The sequence below is a fragment of the Camelina sativa genome, chromosome 2 (assembly GCF_030686135.1).
Source record: "Camelina sativa cultivar CO46 ecotype springtype chromosome 2, ASM3068613v1".
Lineage (NCBI taxonomy): Eukaryota > Viridiplantae > Streptophyta > Magnoliopsida > Brassicales > Brassicaceae > Camelina > Camelina sativa.
In genome coordinates this window covers 26,926,043-26,944,435 of record NC_141881.1, presented here as the reverse complement: position 1 = coordinate 26,944,435, position 18,393 = coordinate 26,926,043, and the positions used below count along the sequence as shown (strand labels likewise).

General features: G+C 32.2%; 4 protein-coding genes and 1 long non-coding RNA gene across 5 annotated transcripts; 4 read left to right on the top strand and 1 right to left on the bottom strand.

The window, feature by feature from the left end:
* The first annotated feature begins 1,196 nt into the window (after window positions 1–1,196).
* LOC104735558 (peroxidase 67-like) lies at window positions 1,197–3,955 on the top strand. The gene is made up of 3 exons (XM_010455374.3): window positions 1,197–1,542; window positions 1,653–1,844; window positions 3,212–3,955. The coding sequence occupies exons 1-3, from the start codon at window positions 1,321–1,323 to the stop codon at window positions 3,770–3,772; spliced, it is 975 nt and encodes a 324-aa protein (XP_010453676.1). The 5' UTR covers window positions 1,197–1,320; the 3' UTR covers window positions 3,773–3,955.
* A 300-nt stretch (window positions 3,956–4,255) lies between these two features.
* Window positions 4,256–6,752, top strand: LOC104735548 (CBL-interacting serine/threonine-protein kinase 10). The gene is made up of 2 exons (XM_010455362.3): window positions 4,256–4,555; window positions 4,961–6,752. Exon 2 carries the CDS (start codon window positions 5,184–5,186, stop codon window positions 6,627–6,629), a length of 1,446 nt encoding a protein of 481 aa, XP_010453664.2. The 5' UTR covers window positions 4,256–4,555; window positions 4,961–5,183; the 3' UTR covers window positions 6,630–6,752.
* An 84-nt stretch (window positions 6,753–6,836) lies between these two features.
* LOC104735532 (uncharacterized) lies at window positions 6,837–7,525 on the bottom strand. The gene is made up of 2 exons (XM_010455344.3): window positions 7,214–7,525; window positions 6,837–7,116 (listed from the first exon to the last, which is right to left on the bottom strand). Exons 1-2 carry the CDS (start codon window positions 7,367–7,369, stop codon window positions 7,015–7,017), a joined length of 258 nt encoding a protein of 85 aa, XP_010453646.1. The 5' UTR covers window positions 7,370–7,525; the 3' UTR covers window positions 6,837–7,014.
* Window positions 7,526–9,809: 2,284 nt separating this feature from the next.
* On the top strand, window positions 9,810–10,482 carry LOC147949250 (uncharacterized). The gene is made up of 2 exons (XR_015574433.1): window positions 9,810–10,028; window positions 10,122–10,482. It is a non-coding gene; the product is annotated as an uncharacterized LOC147949250 (long non-coding RNA).
* Window positions 10,483–15,808: 5,326 nt separating this feature from the next.
* On the top strand, window positions 15,809–17,669 carry LOC104735519 (uncharacterized). Its single transcript, XM_087471454.1, has 7 exons — window positions 15,809–15,957; window positions 16,093–16,123; window positions 16,320–16,360; window positions 16,709–16,744; window positions 16,844–17,049; window positions 17,133–17,352; window positions 17,436–17,669. The coding sequence occupies exons 1-6, from the start codon at window positions 15,919–15,921 to the stop codon at window positions 17,290–17,292; spliced, it is 513 nt and encodes a 170-aa protein (XP_087327580.1). The 5' UTR covers window positions 15,809–15,918; the 3' UTR covers window positions 17,293–17,352; window positions 17,436–17,669.
* The last annotated feature ends 724 nt before the right edge of the window (window positions 17,670–18,393 follow it).

The window sequence follows — 18,393 nt, the reverse complement described above, 5'->3', positions numbered from 1 at the left end:
ATTTATAACTATCAATTTATATTAAGAATAAAAAGGTGAAGGGCTGAGAATGTCGTGGATGCATGCATGGAAGGACAGCTGCTTCTGCCTAACTCATCCTCTCCAAATGATATGACCTCTCTGCCCTCACATTCTCTCCATCGGTTACGTCCACAGTTTATTTGTAGGAAACAAAATGTATTGTTGAGAAATGAACGACCGATATCGATCGAGTGGATCACAAAACAATAAACAACCGATGTCGGTCAACATTGTAGAAAGACCGAAAAGACATTGAATGTATAAAATATTTATACGTTTAGCTAATTATTGTATTTTTTAATTTCATATTTATGGTGTTTAGTACAATTATTAGTTCTACAACTTCTTTTAGGGATCTCATCAACTTACCAAAATATGAATTTGATATTAATTACCCTAAATTGGTCTGACCCAAAGTCGATGTGATCCATTATCATCTGACATCCACCTCTGGCTATGAGAGTGGACTTCAACTTTGGTTCCAAAGTCATCCTCTTTCAACCATTTCAGTATCTTAATTTTTTCTGCTGTTAAACTGTTGTTTTAAGATGTAAAACCAACTTTGGACCACTGTTATTTTTTTGGTGAATATAATTTAACATTCATACAAAAAAAAAAAATAACATATTAGAAATCTTACCTGGGAAATAAAATGAGACCTAAGATATAACTGATCAAATTTAAAGTAGAAAACTTTGGATGGAATCAGTTTGGGTTCAAATTGGATGGTGTGTGATCTGTCTCTGTTACTCTTCTGATATCATGTGCTTTCAAATTAAAGTCGAGAAGCTGTGTGAAGCTGATAAAATTAGTGTCCATTTTTTGTCAACTATGAATAATTATGATTAGAGTCCTATGTCTATTAGTTCAAAACAAATACTACTAAATAATAATGTACATTACTGTGTTTGTTATATCGCTAATCTTGATATGGCGGCTACTGATATATGAAGTTTAATAATATATGTGCAAATTCAAACGTGTTATATAATGATATACTAATTACTAATAGTAGAGTTTTAATTTACATAACAGGTATGATTAGTAAGAAAAAAAAGAAAAGAAAAGGAAAATGAGCTGAAAAAAGGGGAATGTAACTAAACATGAATTTGTTAAGGTGGCGTAAGGATCATGACCCAGTAATATAGTGGACATTCGAGAAGAAACTTTTCTTCGTGAACAAAAACTACCTACGTGCAAGTAAGTTTATACCCTCTATAAAGTAAAGCCCTCATCAGGTCTCTTAACTCGTAGCTATATCGAGTAAAAAAGGAAACAAAAAAAAAACAAATATATAGAATGGAGTACAATAACCAGATAAGTATGTTAAAGATGGTGTTTTTGATGTTGATAATGATGTTGGGGTCTCAGTCCGAGGCTCAGCTGAACAGTGACTATTACAAGGAGAGCTGTCCCACGCTGTTCTATGTGGTGAGAAGGGTGGTGCGTCGGGCGGTGGCCAGAGAGCCTCGCATGGGCGCTTCTCTCCTCCGATTATTTTTCCACGACTGTTTCGTCAATGTAATTAGTTTTTTTTCTTATATTTTTTTGAATGAAAAAGGAAGCATGCTTAGCATGTTCCCATGAATTACTCCTACAAATAAGTAAATGCTAAGAAAATAATTTGACAGGGCTGTGATGGATCTATTTTATTGGATGACACAACGTCATTTGTCGGAGAGAAAACGGCTGGACCTAGCAACAACTCTGTTAGGGGATTCGAAGTGATCGACAAAATCAAGTCAACCGTTGAGAGTCTTTGCCCTGGCATCGTCTCATGTGCTGACCTTCTTGCCATAGCCGCTCGTGACTCCGTTCTCCTAGTTAGCATATTTCCACCTTTTTACTCTCGCCATATATATTATATAGATTGCATTCATAAAAAAAAAACCGGTCCAAAAAGATAGTGAAAGTGAAGATTCAAAAACAAATTTTTAAATGTTGTCACACACTGCTTTTACTAAAATTCTGTCAGTTCATTGTAATTATTAAGAAAATAATTTGTTTTGTCAATTGTTTCATATGTGTTTGCTTGTACAGTAAAACCTTATAAATTAATAATATTGGGACCATGACACTTTATTAATTTATTTATAAATAAACATCTAGTATTTTATATTTTTAATACTAACATCTAGTATTTTATAATATATATATATTTTTAATTGTTTAAATTCTTAAAAATTATTAATTGAGACAATTTTAGCAAAAGAAGATTAGACTTTCGGATTTTATAAATTTTATTGTTTTAGAAATGAATTTTAATATCTATAAAACATTATTGACTTTAAATTACAAATACTATAAACAATATCACTTATATATATGACATACATAAATTTAAATTTATGGATAATAATATCAATTGTGGTATTTTAAACAGTCTATAAAACTATAAAAATGAAAATGATGCATATTTAGATATTTAAAAACTTTAAAAAATTAGCTATTTTGTGACATGCTATTTTATATCACTATAGTTGGAAATACAATATAACAATTGTTTTATATATAGATATGAGCTCTTGGGAAAAAATCAAAAATTTAAAGCATATATTATTATATTAGCATATATATATAAAAAATTACATGATTATTAATTTACGATATTATTGAAACTATATTTTAAAAGGAAACTTAAAAAAAAAAATATTATCTTATTATCTTATCAAATTTTGTTGTTCTTTACACTGGCCCGACTTGGGACGAGAAAAGTTTATCAATTTATAGTTTTATTAATTTATAAAGTACTAATTTATAGAGGTTTACTGTATTTTGCTTATATGTTTGTTTATATTTAAACATAATATAAGCAAATATATAAGCAAATACTAGCAAACATATGAAACAATTGACAAAATAATAAAATTGTAGGTTTAAAACTTTAATTTTGATAATTTAAAATACTATGTGATTGTTATAATAGTTACAAACTAAATTAAAGAATATAACTATATATATTAAATAATACTCTAAAAAATGGTTTAATGATACTCCTATAAGGACTAATCTAGATGGTTTGAGGAGCCACATGCCATAATTAGATGCACGCACTATAGAACTATATAGATATTGTACATTATTTCATCATTTTTTCGTGAGAATAATATCAAAGGCCTTCTCAAATACAGATATGTGCATTTGTATCACTAGTCTCAATACTTAATACCTTAACTAAATGACTAAGCAGTTGGGTGGCCCTGGGTGGAGTGTGAAACTTGGTAGACGAGACTCTATGACGGCGAACTTTGCGGCGGCTAACTCTGGCGTCATCCCTTCTCCGATCAGTACACTGAGCAACCTCATCAACCGATTCAAAGCACAAGGGTTGTCCACACGTGACATGGTAGCCCTTTCTGGTGCTCACACCATTGGGAAAGCGAAGTGCGCCACGTTCAGAAACCGTATATACAACGAAAGTAACATCAACCCATCCTTCGCCATGTCAAGAAGGGAGAGGTGCCCTGCCGCCAATGGCTCTGGAGATGACAAGGTAGCCGATCTTGACATACGCTCTCCTAAAATGTTCGACCACAGCTACTACAAGCAGCTTCTCTGCAACAAAGGGTTGCTTACATCAGACCAGGTGCTGTTCAACAACGGTCCCACCGACTCGCTAGTCGTAAGATACAGCCACAGTATCAGAGCATTCTACCGCGACTTTGCAAGAGCCATGGTTAAGATGGGTGACATCAGCCCCTTACCTGAACCCAACGGTCAGATTCGCAATAATTGTCGGAGGCCCAATTAAATCTTTACTAACCCAACAATCATCTCTTCGTCAACTGTTTTTCCTTTTTTAATTATGTGCATCTTCTTCGTCAACTGTTAAAAAAATACATCTGAATAATAAAACCATAAAACATACTCTATATATAAGGCAATACAGATATAGGCATATAGCCGAATAAAAGTTTGTGGCGATGCAGTTTTCTATTTACGTTTGGCTTTATAATATTACTATTCAAAGAAATAAAAAAAAAAATATTAAAAAAAAAATTCAACTGTGTACATAGCTGATTTGTTCTAAACTTTATGCTACGAAATTGTAACAAATGTAATTGAACCAATCAAGCATAAGAAACCGTATGAGTAGAGAGATAAATATGATTAAAAAAATACGGGTGGAAAAAGGAGAGCCGTTGGATGAAAAGTGAATAGGCGAATGAGAGGACAAGTGTTAAAAAGACATAAGGTGGACAAAGACACAGAGGAACAAGTGGCCCTCTGCTCTTCTTCTTCTTCTGCCTAATTAAAATAAAAGAAAAAAATCTAATTTATTATTTTGTTTTTTTTTGCTGATGTGCGTGGACCGCCAATAACGTTTAACTTCGATTTCATCTTCTTCTCTTCTTCTCTTCTTCTCTTCTTCTCTTTTTTTTTTTTTTTTTTTTGGTAAAAGAAGAAACACACAGAAAGAAATAAGCAAGAGAAGGGCTCGTTGGTGAGGGGTGTTGGATATAGAGAGATAGAGATCTGTGCGTATTCGATCGAGATCTCTGATTCGTTTCCAGAATCCTCTCTTTCTTCACCGGTGATTGTTTTTTTTTTTTTTTTTTGTTCATATGTGTTTGGGAATTACTTATGTATTGTTTTCTCCTTGCGAATTTTCGATTACATGTTTAAATTTTAGGGTTTTTTTTTTGCTTCTGATTAGCGATCTTTTGTGTTCTTAATAATATGAAGAAAAAAATGCGATAATGGGTGAAGGAATGATATAGCCGGAATGATCTGTTCTTGTTTAGGGGTTTGAGAGTTTGTGTTTAGTGAATCGTGATCGCATTCGCTTCTTCTTCGATATAATTGCGTTTCGATATGATCGATATAGTTACACAAAGCATGTTTCCCATTTATTCTGTGAGCAACGTTTGTATCTCTTATTACACTTGATTGGTGGTTGAAGTGAGATCTCATTGCTTTTTGTATTTTTACTTCACAGGCTCAGATTCATACCGCTCTGTCAATCCATTTAGCACTCTCTTGTTTAGAAACTTAGAAATGCTGGAAGATATGTCCTCTTGGCACTAGGGCATTAGTTTCACGAGCTCATGAGGTCATGAAACTCATGAGCTACCACAATCTCTGAGCTATCATCTCTGGAGCAATTAGTGTGTTTTTCATCTTTCTTTATCGGCTGCCTGCTAAGTTTGTATTTAGATTAGATGGAAAATAAGCCAAGTGTTTTGACTGATAAATACGATGTTGGGAGGTTACTGGGTCAAGGTACGTTTGCCAAGGTGTATTATGGAAGGAGTATTCTTACTAACCAGAGTGTTGCTATCAAGATGATCGACAAGGAAAAAGTTATGAAAGTTGGGCTTATCGAACAGATCAAGCGTGAGATATCTGTTATGAGGATTGCTAGGCACCCTAACGTTGTTGAGCTGTACGAGGTCATGGCAACAAAAACAAGGATCTACTTTGTTATGGAGTATTGTAAAGGTGGTGAGCTTTTCAACAAGGTTGCTAAAGGGAAATTGAGAGATGATGTTGCTTGGAAGTACTTTTATCAGCTTATCAACGCTGTTGATTTTTGTCATAGCCGAGAGGTGTATCATCGTGACATAAAGCCAGAGAATCTCTTGCTAGATGATAACGAGAATCTCAAGGTATCCGATTTCGGGTTGAGTGCTCTTGCTGACTGTAAGAGACAAGATGGTCTCCTCCACACTACTTGTGGTACACCTGCATATGTTGCTCCCGAAGTGATTAATCGAAAAGGCTATGATGGCACAAAAGCAGATATTTGGTCTTGTGGTGTGGTTTTGTTTGTTCTATTGGCTGGCTATCTACCTTTCCATGACTCCAATTTGATGGAGATGTACAGGAAGATAGGAAAGGCTGATTTTAAGGCACCAAGCTGGTTTGCTCCAGAAGTGAAGAGGCTGTTGTGTAAGATGCTAGACCCTAACCCTGAAACTAGGATCACCATCGCAAAAGTCAGAGAGAGTTCTTGGTTCAGAAAAGGTTTACATATGAAACAGAAACGGATGGAGAAACGAGTCAAAGAGATGAATTCTGTGGAAGCTGGTGTTGCAGGTCCAAATGAGAGCGGAGCAGGTTCAAGTGAGAATGGAGCCGGTCCAAGTGAGAACGGAGCAGGTCCAAGTGAGAACGGAGACAGAGTGACGGAAGAAAACCACCATACTGACGAACCTACACATTTGAACGCTTTTGACATAATTGCCTTGTCTGCTGGGTTTGATCTGGCAGGACTGTTTGGAGATGTTCATAACAAGCGAGAGTCTAGATTCACATCCCAGAAACCTGCTTCAGTGATCATATCTACGCTAGAGGAGGTGGCACAACGATTGAAACTGAGCATAAGAAAGCGAGAAGCAGGTTTGTTCAAACTGGAACGTTTAAAAGAGGGGAAAAAAGGAATCCTATCAATGGATGCAGAGATATTCCAAGTAACCCCAACGTTTCATCTAGTGGAAGTGAAGAAATCTAATGGAGATACTCTCGAGTATCAGAAATTAGTAGCAGAGGATCTTAGACCTGCTCTGTCAGATATTGTGTGGGTTTGGCAGGGAGAGAAAGATGAGTCTGCGTCACAGCAAGAGACAGAACAACAACAACAACAACAGGAAGAAGAAGCATTGTAGTTTTGAAAATCTTAAGTTTTGAATTTTGGTTAACACTGACGTTAAACGTATATGAGTTTCGTACATTTTTCGTTTGTGAAAAAAAGAAAGGAATTCTGCATAATATAAAGTCGTTAACAGAAACTCTCAGTGTGAAAACTTGTGAGTTTGAGTGAGAACTTCAATTGATTACAGGAAGAACAAGAACCTTGAGCATTATTTTGAAACTGGGATTAAAGACTTCAACTTTATTGAGAGTTTTAAAGTATAGTGAAGAAGACAAGATCTATATTATAGTACAAAAGAAGACAATATGCGGTTTTGGTTGCCGTCCATTGCAGCAAAATTACACAGTTACAGACAATAGAGAGACAGAGAGAGATAGAGATAAGAGTAACAAAAACACTTAAGAAGAGTTTTTGGAGTCGGAGCGGATATGGTTCCAGAGATAGCGACCACTTGCCATGTCAACGCATGTCCAAAATCCAGACTTCAATGCCATTCCCACCTGACCCCATTAAAACCCCAATTCATTAATCCCAAATTAGAGAGATAGAGAGAAGCATTAGAACTGAGATCGGAGGAAAAAAAGATAAGAAGGAAACCTTGGAGAATCCAGAGGCAGAGTCGTCGGCGGGTTCAGCAGCGTCGGTGAAGGAATCGTCGAGAGGATCGTCGGAGGTAGAGTTGAGCTTCTTGAGGACGAAGAAGCCAGCGAGAGTCGCTGAAAGGAATATGAGGATAATCCTTAATGGACACATCTATGGATTCTGCTTCTTCTCTTTTCTTGATTTGCTTTTTTTGCAGTTTTTGAAGAAGGCAAAATTAGGAGAGAGAGAGAGAGAGAGATAGCGGAGTTGATGAGAAAAAAAAAAAAAAGATGAGAGGAGGGAAAAAATAAATAAATAAACCAAAAAAATAAAGGTAAAGAAAGATAAATTCAAAGGGTGTAGTTGAAGAAGTGTCAAATTAGGTAGGCCACTCCCTAAAGTCATCTCCAATTTTTTCAATTTCATATACCTGATAACCTTATATGTCAATTTTAGAATTCAAGTTAACATTTTTTTTTTTTTGGTATGTAGCATTATTATATATTCCCATATTGAAAAATAATTCCTTTTGTTGACCAAAATGAAAAGTTAGTGGTTTGGATGAACCTAATTTGTCAGAACGTGAAAACCCATTTTATGCTCTCATTTCCTCTAAGTGATGGCTTTGACAAACAAAAAAGATAATAAAGAAAATTAAAAAATCACAAGTGATTGTTGACAGTTTTCACTAACTTAGTCGGATCATCATCATCACACCATTCACCATCTCTTCCTTATCTCTTAACATTTTTTATTTTGACTTCTCCTTTCTCTTCAACAACACATAATCTTTCATTCTTCCTCCTTATTTGTCCATACAAACTATGATTCCCTGTCTCTGTTAAACAACCAAAGTAAGAAAACGACGAGTCCAGTGATTCTCTTTAAATTTGATACGGATTGATCATTATTACTAATTTACTATGTATAAGAGACAAACCTGACTGGCTTTGGGAATTGTTTTCTTTGTTTTGAGACCCTAGATGGCTAGAACTTTGCAAACTTAGCAATTCTAGCAACGGCAGTTCTTAAACTTCCTATGCCTGCTCCTGACCTTGAGCTCACCATCATCTGCAATAGTCAAACGTTAACCATTTGCTTCTTTCTTAGGTCTCATCTTTTTCTGCAGCCATAGGGAAGTAAACAACAAACTAGGACGATCATATCCAGACATACCAGAGGCTGGACAATTATCTGTATAATTCATCTAACTCTTGAAAAAAAAACTTTAGGTATTTTCATGAAATTTTTATATTAAAAATTAACTAAAAGTTGTAAATTAGATTCATCATTCCAAAAATATTTTGTTAAATCAAGAATTGGAGGAATATTTTTACTTTTAAAATAATGAATGCCAGAGAATAATTTAGAAAGCTGTAAAAACTGTTGATATTGAAATTTTATATTATTTTGTGTCATGGAAAAAAATGAAAACAGTTCAAAAAGACAAATATATCTAGATTTTAAAAGATATGAATATTCTAATAAACACAACTTTAAAATGAACAGTTGCAACTTTACAAAAAAACCGTTACAATGAACAATCGTAACTTTTTGTAAAACACATAATTTAATTTTCTACAAATTTTTTAAAAAAATATCCAAAAGGTACGGTTGAAAAAATACAACTTTTGGTGGCATTTTTCCGATTGCTATTATATATAGACATTAAATTTTTATATTTAAAATTAACTAAAAGTTGTAAATTAGATTCATCATTCCAAAAATATTTTGTTAAATCAAGAATTAGAATAGTTTCTTTACTTTTAAAAGAATGAATGCTAGAGAATAATTTAGAAAACTGTAAAAAACTGTTGATATTAAAATTTTATATTATTTTGTGTCATAGCAAAAAAATGAAAACAGTTCAAACAGATAGATTTCAAAGATATGAATATTCGAACAATCACAACTCTACAATGAACAGTTGCAACTTTACAAAAAAAATCGTTACAGTGAACAATTGTAACTTTTTGTAACACATACAATTTAAAATTTTACAGTTTTTTTAAAAAAATTATCCAAAAGGTACGATTGAAAAAACACAACTTTTGGTGGCATTTAATTTATTCGGATTGAGTTTAAATATATTGAAAAGTAAAATCTAAAATCTCACTATGTAATCCATCTAAATCTCGGAAAAACACTCTAGGTATTTTCATTAAACGTTTATACTTAAAATTAACTAAAAGATGTAAATTAGATTCATCATTCCAAAAATTCTTTGTTAAATCAAGAATTAGAGGAATTTCTTGACTTTTAAAAGAATGAATGATATAAAATAATTTAGAAAAATGTATAAACCGTTGAGATTGAAATTTTAGTTGATTTTGTGTCATGGCAAAAAAAAAAATGAAAACAGTTCAAACAGACAAATATATATAGATTTCAAAAGATATGAATGTTCCAAACAACACAACTTTAGAGTGAACAGTTGTAACTTTTCATAAATAACCGTTTTATTGATCCATCACGATTTTTCAGAAAATATCCAAATGATATGATTGAAAAAACACAACTGTTGGTCGCATTTATTTATTTGGATTGTTATTATTATATAGATTTGACAAAACAAAAAATGGCTAAATCAGTCTAACAAACCTATAATATCTCTTTTTGACAACGAAGAAGAAAAAGGTGGCAGAATATGATTGCAATTCGATAATCATGAGGAGGCGTTTGGAAACAATGATACCATATTCGTTAAGGGATTCGATTGTTCCGTTTCTAGGGCTGATATCAAGAGCTCATTGGAAAAACACTTCGGTTCATGTGGAGAGATCTTTAGGGTTTTTGTTCCGTTTGAGTGCCAAACCGGTTCTCCCTTGGGGTTTGTGACTTCTTGCTCGTATTTTTTATTTATTTTTAACTTCTTTGAAGTTACAATAGAATCGTGAATATATTTTATTTTTTTGGTTTCCAGATGCTTTCATTGATCTGAGGAATGACGCAAAGAAAGCGTTAACACTAGATGGAAGTTATTTGGAAATTATGGTGGTCGTATACATCAAATAAATTAATGGCGGTCGTATAGACATTCATTTGTAAGTATTGAATCTTGATAACAAAGGAACTTCTCATTAGTTTTTGGTTGTTTTTGCTCTTGTTAATGCAGGATGCATTGCACTTCTTCTGATGAAGAGGATGGTGATGAAGCAATGGTGACCAACCACAGCTAGAAAATATTGGTCGTTTTATCGTTGCTGCTATAATGTCTTACCAGCTACATCAGTAATTTTAATGTTCATGTGTGTTTGACTTGCATAAGGAAAACTCTTGTATTATGACTCCAGCTCTTTATTATTTAACTTTCAAATCAAAGTACATCACATACATAATTGACTTTATCTCAAAGAATTGGAATATCCGGATTTCACAGATGTATAGGAAGACTAATTGGTTTGCCAATAGATTAGAAAACTAGTATGTTTTTTCTTTCCACTTAGATTTTCACGCACTTGAAATTGTTCCAAATTACATGTTGTTAGGACAGGAACCACGACAAGTTTATTATTAATATGGGAAAAAAACTTAAAAATACATCATCTATTTTGTACTTGGAAGTTTAATACCTCGTTTTTTTTTGGAAAAAAAAATATCTCAATTAATTAAAACGTGTGATTTAATACTCAAACTAATAAATTTTGTTAGTTTCATACTTACGATTTTTTGACAAAAATAAAATTCCATTTTTACCCTTACTATATTAATTAATAATTAATTTTAAATAATATGGTATTAATTTATAGATAATTCTTGGGTTCACCCCCACTTAATTAAGGAAACAAATTATTAATTATAGAAACAAAATCTGTATAGCATTCAATTTTAAAGTTATTATTTCTAAACATTATATTATAGTTTTTAATTATAATATGTAAATCTAAATTATTTTTTTATAAACTCAAACCGACATATAATTTTGTTTAATTGTGTAATTTAAACCCTAATCATTTTTTTTATAAATCCAAATTGAAATACAATTTTGTTTAATTGTAAAATCTAAACCCTAACCACTCTTTTATAAACTCAAACCGACATATAATTTTGTTTAATTTTAAAATCTAAACCCTAACCACTCTTTTATAAATCTAAACCGACATATAAATTTGTTTGATTGTAAAATCTAAATTTATTTGAATTAAAATTAAAATTTATTTAATATTTCTTTTATTAATTTTAATTCAAATAAAATTATAAATTCATACCATGTTATTTAAAATTAATTATTAATTGATATAGTAAGGGTAAAAACATAATTTTATTTTTGTCAAAAAAAATCGTAAGTATGAAACTGAGGGGGGTATTGGTTTGGGATTTTAAGAGAATTTTAATGACTTTAAAAGTTATGTAAAATATGTTGTTATTCAATCAAGACTTTTTAAAACTCTTTTAAAATTTGGTGTTATTAGTTGTGGATTTATAAAAAGTAATCTAAAATCTTGATAAATCTATTGTTATTGGATTAAGAGTTTTATAAAGTCATTAAAAGTTTTATGTTATTCAAACAAAACAAAAGAATCTTGGATTGTTAATGAATTCAAATATTATGTTATTGGTTTAAGATTTTATATCATTTTCTTCATAAAAAGAGTCATGAAAACTCTCTCATCAAATAGAGAGATTTGTGAATCATAGTCCATGACTTTTTGAAATAAAAATAGTGGGGAGAAGAAAAGAGGAGAAACCCAGCGGTGACCTTCCAACATGGATTATACGGTGACCTTCCACCACCGTCCGACGATGGATTATAAGGTGACCTTCCACCACCTTCGCAGCCAGCACGTGAATTGTGATAGACAAAGAGCAAACGTGTATTTATGATTGTGAATTGTGAATGTGAATTGTGAAAGAAGATATATTTTACTAGTTATCTTGCAGAGAGCAAACATATGTGAACAGGGAGCACTAAAAATACAAATCAAAACAAAAACTTCTAAAAGAGAGAGAAGAGCATGTGAGATCGTAGCATGTGAGAAAATCTGCAACATATATAATAATGTTTATAGCCAAAAAAACAATGTTTGGTATCATCCTCTAATCCAACACAAAAAAAAACAATGTTTGAAGAAAATTTAAAAACTTCAAGATCTTCATGGCATGCTCCCTGCTCAAGTAGCTTTACTAGCACTTTTGTCTCTTCTGATCCCTATTGACTATATGAACTTTTTTCCTTACTCTTTTGGGAATCTCCCCTAGTCCCATTAGCTAAGCATATATGTATAAACAATGATAAGAAAAATATTGTGCAATATTTTTTGAGAAAGATTTTACAAGATTTTATGAGTGATTTTACAAGATTAGGAAAAATAAATCAGCATGATTTTAAACAACTTTCTAAACAATCACTTAGAATCCTCAATTTTATACTTTCTATGATTTTATATAAAGTCATTAAAATTCTCTTAAAATCCCAAACCAATACCCCTCCTAACAAAATCAGATGTTTTAATTAAATGAGATATTTTTTTTCCAACCAAAAAAGACGGTATTAAACTTCCAAAGAAAAAATAGATGAGGTATTTTTAAGCTTTTTTCCCTTATTAATATACTAGGAAAGCGACCCGTGCGTTGCCGCACGGGGAGGTGAAATTCTAAATTGAAATTTAACACTTGTAATTCATCTTAAATTCTTTCTTTTCTCAATCAATTTGATCATTTTCACTTCTTGCTATTGCTTTCTGCTGATTAAAAAGCCAAAGGTTCATTTCAATATTATTATATTTTATGTTGTCACACACAAAAGTGAGCCTTTTTTAGAGTTTGATTTACTATGAACATTACTTTTAACCATATATAAAATTTTACTTATGTTTGTCTCCGACCATATGGTGCTATATATTGGTATCCTTTCTTAATTTGCTATTAGAAATTGTCTTTGTTGTTGATCATTATCAATCAAAATACATATGAGGCTGCTTCTCTCTTGGTTTATTTACTATATCGAGAAAATACTAAATGCCACTTGTCGAAGGAAGGTCGAAGATTGAGATCAGAGTAGATGGCTGGATTGAGTTTTGTTTCCCCTCACTTTGATACGCGATTTTTCTTTCCATAGATTACTGATTCACAAATCACAATCAATATTCCGATGTTGTAAGCAAGTGGAGTTTGTATACAAATGATTTACTATGAACATTACTTTTAACCATATATAAAATTTCACTTATGCTTGTGGATGTTTTTTTCTCTCACTTTTAGATATGTACAAAACCGAGTTTTATATGACGGACCAATCAAACCTAATTGGTTACTATAGAGTAACTCACATTCTTCAGCTACAACTTTTAGAGATATATATTTGGCTATAATGCTTTCCACAGTTACATGCATATTGGTCTCACGTTTTCCCTCAAAAGACCCTCTTCTTTCCTCCCTTTTAATGGGTTAATCTTGATTGCCTTATTTCCTACTAACACATTTGATACATGGATTTGTAATATTTGCTTCAAATCACATATTCCTCTTTGGAAAAGAAAAAAAATCCAAGACGTAACAGACTAAGAATGCATATAGACAAAAACTTGTACACTCATCAGCTATTCAATCAAAGTAATTCAATTAAACTAAAAAAGTCAGAAAATTAATAAAATATAGAACATAGGATTTTATGTTGGTCTCTCCCAATCCATCCCATTCCACCGTGTCGACTGCTCACCATCTAGGCTGCATCCCCCTCTATTTGATTTCCCACTTATGTCTATGAATCGGTACCATCATGTTCTTCAATAAACGACAGCGAAAACAAAGTCGATGTGGTGAAACAGGTGATAATAATATCTCACTTTTTGATGTTCTCTTCTTTAGGCTAAACACTAATTTTATAAATTTCTTGCATTTTCTTTTTTTTGGCAGATTCCAGATCACTCTAAAAGTGACTGTTCTACATTATGTTTTTAAAAAGTTGTATATACAGATTAGATAGTCATCAAAGACTAAATAAGTTACCTTTAGTAGATCTTTTCTTTCTAACTTGACTTGTCATTTGGTCGTGCTTACGCTTTATAGAATTTGATTTTGTGTTGTCACAAGCTCTCTATTTCCATGCTCATTTGTAATATTTCAATATATTATCAAAATGTTTGATACCCAGAAAGTATAAGAAATTATAATTCAACTAAAATTTTTAAAAACTTTATTTACAAAAAATGCAAACTAACCTGGATCATGAACATCTAATGGAAAAAAAATTAACATTTATACCATGTTTGTTAGAAAAAAATAGGTTAAAATAAGAACATATATAAAATTATAATTATACCATGTTTGTTAAAAAAATTTGGCTTATCCTTAGCTCCAGCATCACTGCATATCATCATGCCTCTCGTATCTTGGTATTGGTTTTTCCAAAAAGTCAAAAAATAAAATCTGCACATTGAGAATCAAAAACATTAGCCATGCAAAAAATATGGCACACGTACTTAATAACATTAGCCATGCAAAAACATAAAAACCGGAAAGGCTAAAAATTTTGAAGAGACTAAAAGTTAACAAAAATAAGATTAATGTATGAACTTAATAGTGTCGACTAACAGTAATAATAATCTAACCGAGAAACACTACAGGTCATTCGCAGCAAAAATATTAAATTACCTTGAATTAGAGATTGATGCTTGAAAGTTAAAAAAATACTTCAATAATACAATTCTTTAGTACTTAGAATTTTTTTTTTCGAAACTTGTTTATGTAGTCAAGAAAAGTTTATATATAATAAACAAAGAGGTGTAAGACATAGAGGTGTGAAATGTAAAGGTGTAAAAATTAATAGATGTGAAACATGGAGGTACAACAAAGAGGTGTAACACATAGAGGTGTGAAATTAAAAGGTGTAAAAATTAATGAATGTGATTTTTGAAACCAGGAGGTACAACAAAGAGATGCAAAGACTAAGGATGTGTGATTTAAAAGGTGTAAAATTTAATGGATGTGACTTTTGAAACCAGGAGGTATAACAAAGAGATGCAAAGACTAAAAAGTGTGATTTAAAAGGTGTAAAAATTAATGGATGTGATTTTTGAAACCAGGAGGTACAACAAAGAGATGCAAAGACTAAGATGTGTGATTTAAAAGGTGTAAAATTAATGGATGTGATTTTTGAAACCAGGAGGTACAACAAAGAGATGCAAAGATTAAGAGGTGTGATTTAAAAGATGTAAAAATTAATGGATGTGATTTTTGAAACCAGGAGGTACAACAAAGAGATGTAAAGACTAAGAGGTGTGATTTAAAAGGTGTAAAAATTAATGGATGTGATTTTTGAAACCAGGAGGTACAATAAAGAGATGCAAAGACTAAGAGGTGTGATTTAAAAGGTGTAAAAAATAATGGATGTGATTTTTGAAACCAATAGGTACAACAAAAAGATGCAAAAACTAAGAGGTGTGACTTTTGAAAGATGAGGGTGCGACGAAAAGACACGATTAATAATTTTAAACCGTTGGATTAAAACTGTAACTAATCTCATCCGTTGGATTAAAAGTTGACACAAAAAAGTAAGTTTGCTATTTTATATAGATTGTAGGAGACTTCCCCATCCTCTCAAAAAAACTAATCAATGAAAAACTCATCGATAGATTTTACGAGAATATTGGCCAACATCATAAACCGGGACAAAATAAATAGCCCACAAAAGTCTAGCTAACTGAAACCTATATATATTTAGGGTTTCCAGCCGTCTCTTAGAAATCGCTGCTCTTCGTTTTTAATCTCAATTTCTCTCAATGGCCAAGCAGCTTAAGAAATGCTCCACATCCACCGATGTAATCTTTTTTCTCCTCCTTATGGCCTTCTTCCTTACTCCAGTCTTTTAACCGATTTTGTTCTGTATTAATGATTAATGATTTCTTTTCAACTTGACTTGAAATTACTCTTGTTTTGGATTTGTTTTTTTTTAGGTTGAAGATACCACGGAGCCGTGGCAGAATGGTAAGAAATTATAAACTATCCTTTATTTTTATATTTCATGTGTTTTATTGAAGAAAACCGGAAATTTTTGAATTATAAGCTCTCTGTTTATGGATCTTCTTCTTATTTAGATGAAACAGGCATATATTGATTTCTATTCTTTTTGAATAACATTATAATGTTTTTTTTTTGTTGTTGTTGCTGTTGCTGGGGAAAGAGTTGGATGATTCAGAAGTAATTCTGAAGAAGCAAAAAAAGGTAATGATCTGTAGAACATAGAGAGTTTACACTTTACTTGTTTATGAAAATGAAATCCTGCTACTACTAAGATGGCTATTCGGATAAGAGCATGCCCAACGGAATTTCGAAAAGATCTCTAAGTTAGTTGCATGTTTATGAAAATAAAAACCTACTTCATATATATAGCTTCTGTATTTTAGAGCTCACCAATGTTTAGGCTAGCTTTGCCTGTTTTGACGTGTGCTTTTTAAAACTTAAAAAGAAGAATTTCATCATCTTTGTTAAAACGTCACTGACTCTGCTTATGTTTTTTTGTTCATTGACCAACCAATTTACGTAAACTATATATATGTCTATTTTGTGCAGGAAATTGATGAAGATGTAAAAACTGCATTTAAAAAGGTATAAACAACATCTTTTTTTTCTTTTTTTTTTCTTGACAAAACCACAGATGGCTAAATCAGTCTAACAAACCTATAATATCTCTTTTTGACAACGAAGAAGAAAAAGGTGGAAGAACATGACTGCAATTTCGATAATCATAAAGAGGCATTTGGAAACAATCATAATACCATAGTCGTTAAGGGATTCGATTGTTCCCTTTCTAGGGATGATATCAAGAGCTCACTGGAAAAACACTTTGGTTCATGTGGAGAGATCTCTAGGGTTTTTGTTCCGTTTCACTGCCAAACCGGTTCTCCCTTGGGGTTTGTGACTTTCATTCTTTTTTAAAAACTTCTTTGAAGTTACAATACAATCGTGAATATTATTTATTTATTTTGGTTTTCAGATATGCTTTCATTGATCTGAGGAATGACGCAAAGAAAGCGTTAACACTAGATGGAAGTTATTTGGGAAGTCTGAAGCTTGAGGTTGTCATGACTAGCTCTAGAAAAGAATTTCTTCAGTATCCTAACTTAATTAAGAGGGTGTGCACGTTGTTGCATTAATATGAAAACGCACAACTACGACGAGTTCTTGAGAACTGGTGGTGGTCGTTTAACTCCCTGGTACATAAATTTATTTTGTTTTTGGTTTATTGAATCGAATGTAACTTATTAATTAATTTTGTTATCTTTTTTGCTCTTTGCAGGACACCTGAGCTCCAGCAGGCGGTCGCTGAGCTTCTTAAGCGAAAACCTTTAAGAAGAAAAAATGCGGAAAACCAGAGCTAATAATAATATCGGTCGTTTCATCTACAAGCTGCTACTTGTTTATATTTTATATATATATGTTTTATGTCTTCAAGAAAACTTGGGACTCTTGCTATTTTAGTTTCATAATTATTTATGCCTAAGTCTAATTATTAAAATTTCTTTGTTTCTTGTTATGAAACTTACATTTTTAGTTTGAAAATTAATTTAGTTTTTATTATGAGCTTTGATTATGAAAACGAAAATCCAACTGATTGCATGTTTAATTTTGCTCCTTCTCGAATCGACTTAGTGAGTTTTGGATTCAAGTCTGACCAAATTTGGGTAATTGGGCGGTTGTTTCGGTATGTGAAGACGGAGACTGTTATTTTGGCTCCTTTTGAGGCATTCAAAAGCAATGAGTGGCTTCCATGCAAGACTAATTCCAACAACAACAAAGCATTTCTTTTGTATTAGGTAATGACAATCACAACTTACCACCAAAACTCACATCTCTCCTTTTTCACAATCTAGAATCTCAAATCAAACAAACAAACAAACAAAGAGAGCTTCATGAAATTTTATAGTTAACTTCCGATCGGCTAATTACGGATCCTACTACATTCATGACGTGAACCCCACACTCTCTTTTCTAATGAGACTCTACAAGTAGATATACAGAACATAAATTTTCATATCTTATCAAATTCCGATTACTTTACCTACACTAGCTTTACATTATTTGGAAACTAGACTAGGAGGGACTCCGTAAACATTGACAGATATGATGTCTCTTTGATTTCGATAGCAAAAATGAAGATACACGCAAGACGCAACGCATACATGTAAAGCTTTTCTTCTTGCATGCGTGTGTAGAGTTGACAGATGGGAAGGGTCTGCGATGCGGGACGAATGCAA

Bases quoted from the DNA above. Each gene is read 5' to 3' on its own strand.
- LOC104735519 (XM_087471454.1), top strand. From the start codon at position 15,919: ATGGCCAAGCAGCTTAAGAAATGCTCCACATCCACCGAT. The intron at 16,124-16,319 runs GTAAGAAATTAT...TGCTGGGGAAAG, and splicing joins CACGGAGCCGTGGCAGAATG to AGTTGGATGATTCAGAAGTA. The intron at 16,361-16,708 runs GTAATGATCTGT...TATTTTGTGCAG, and splicing joins TTCTGAAGAAGCAAAAAAAG to GAAATTGATGAAGATGTAAA.
- LOC104735548 (XM_010455362.3), top strand. From the start codon at position 5,184: ATGGAAAATAAGCCAAGTGTTTTGACTGATAAATACGATGTTGGGAGG.
- LOC104735558 (XM_010455374.3), top strand. From the start codon at position 1,321: ATGGAGTACAATAACCAGATAAGTATGTTAAAGATGGTGTTTTTGATG. The intron at 1,543-1,652 runs GTAATTAGTTTT...ATAATTTGACAG, and splicing joins TCCACGACTGTTTCGTCAAT to GGCTGTGATGGATCTATTTT. The intron at 1,845-3,211 runs GTTAGCATATTT...ATGACTAAGCAG, and splicing joins CTCGTGACTCCGTTCTCCTA to TTGGGTGGCCCTGGGTGGAG.
- LOC104735532 (XM_010455344.3), bottom strand. From the start codon at position 7,369: ATGTGTCCATTAAGGATTATCCTCATATTCCTTTCAGCGACTCTCGCT. The intron at 7,117-7,213 runs GTTTCCTTCTTA...TAATGGGGTCAG, and splicing joins CTGCCTCTGGATTCTCCAAG to GTGGGAATGGCATTGAAGTC.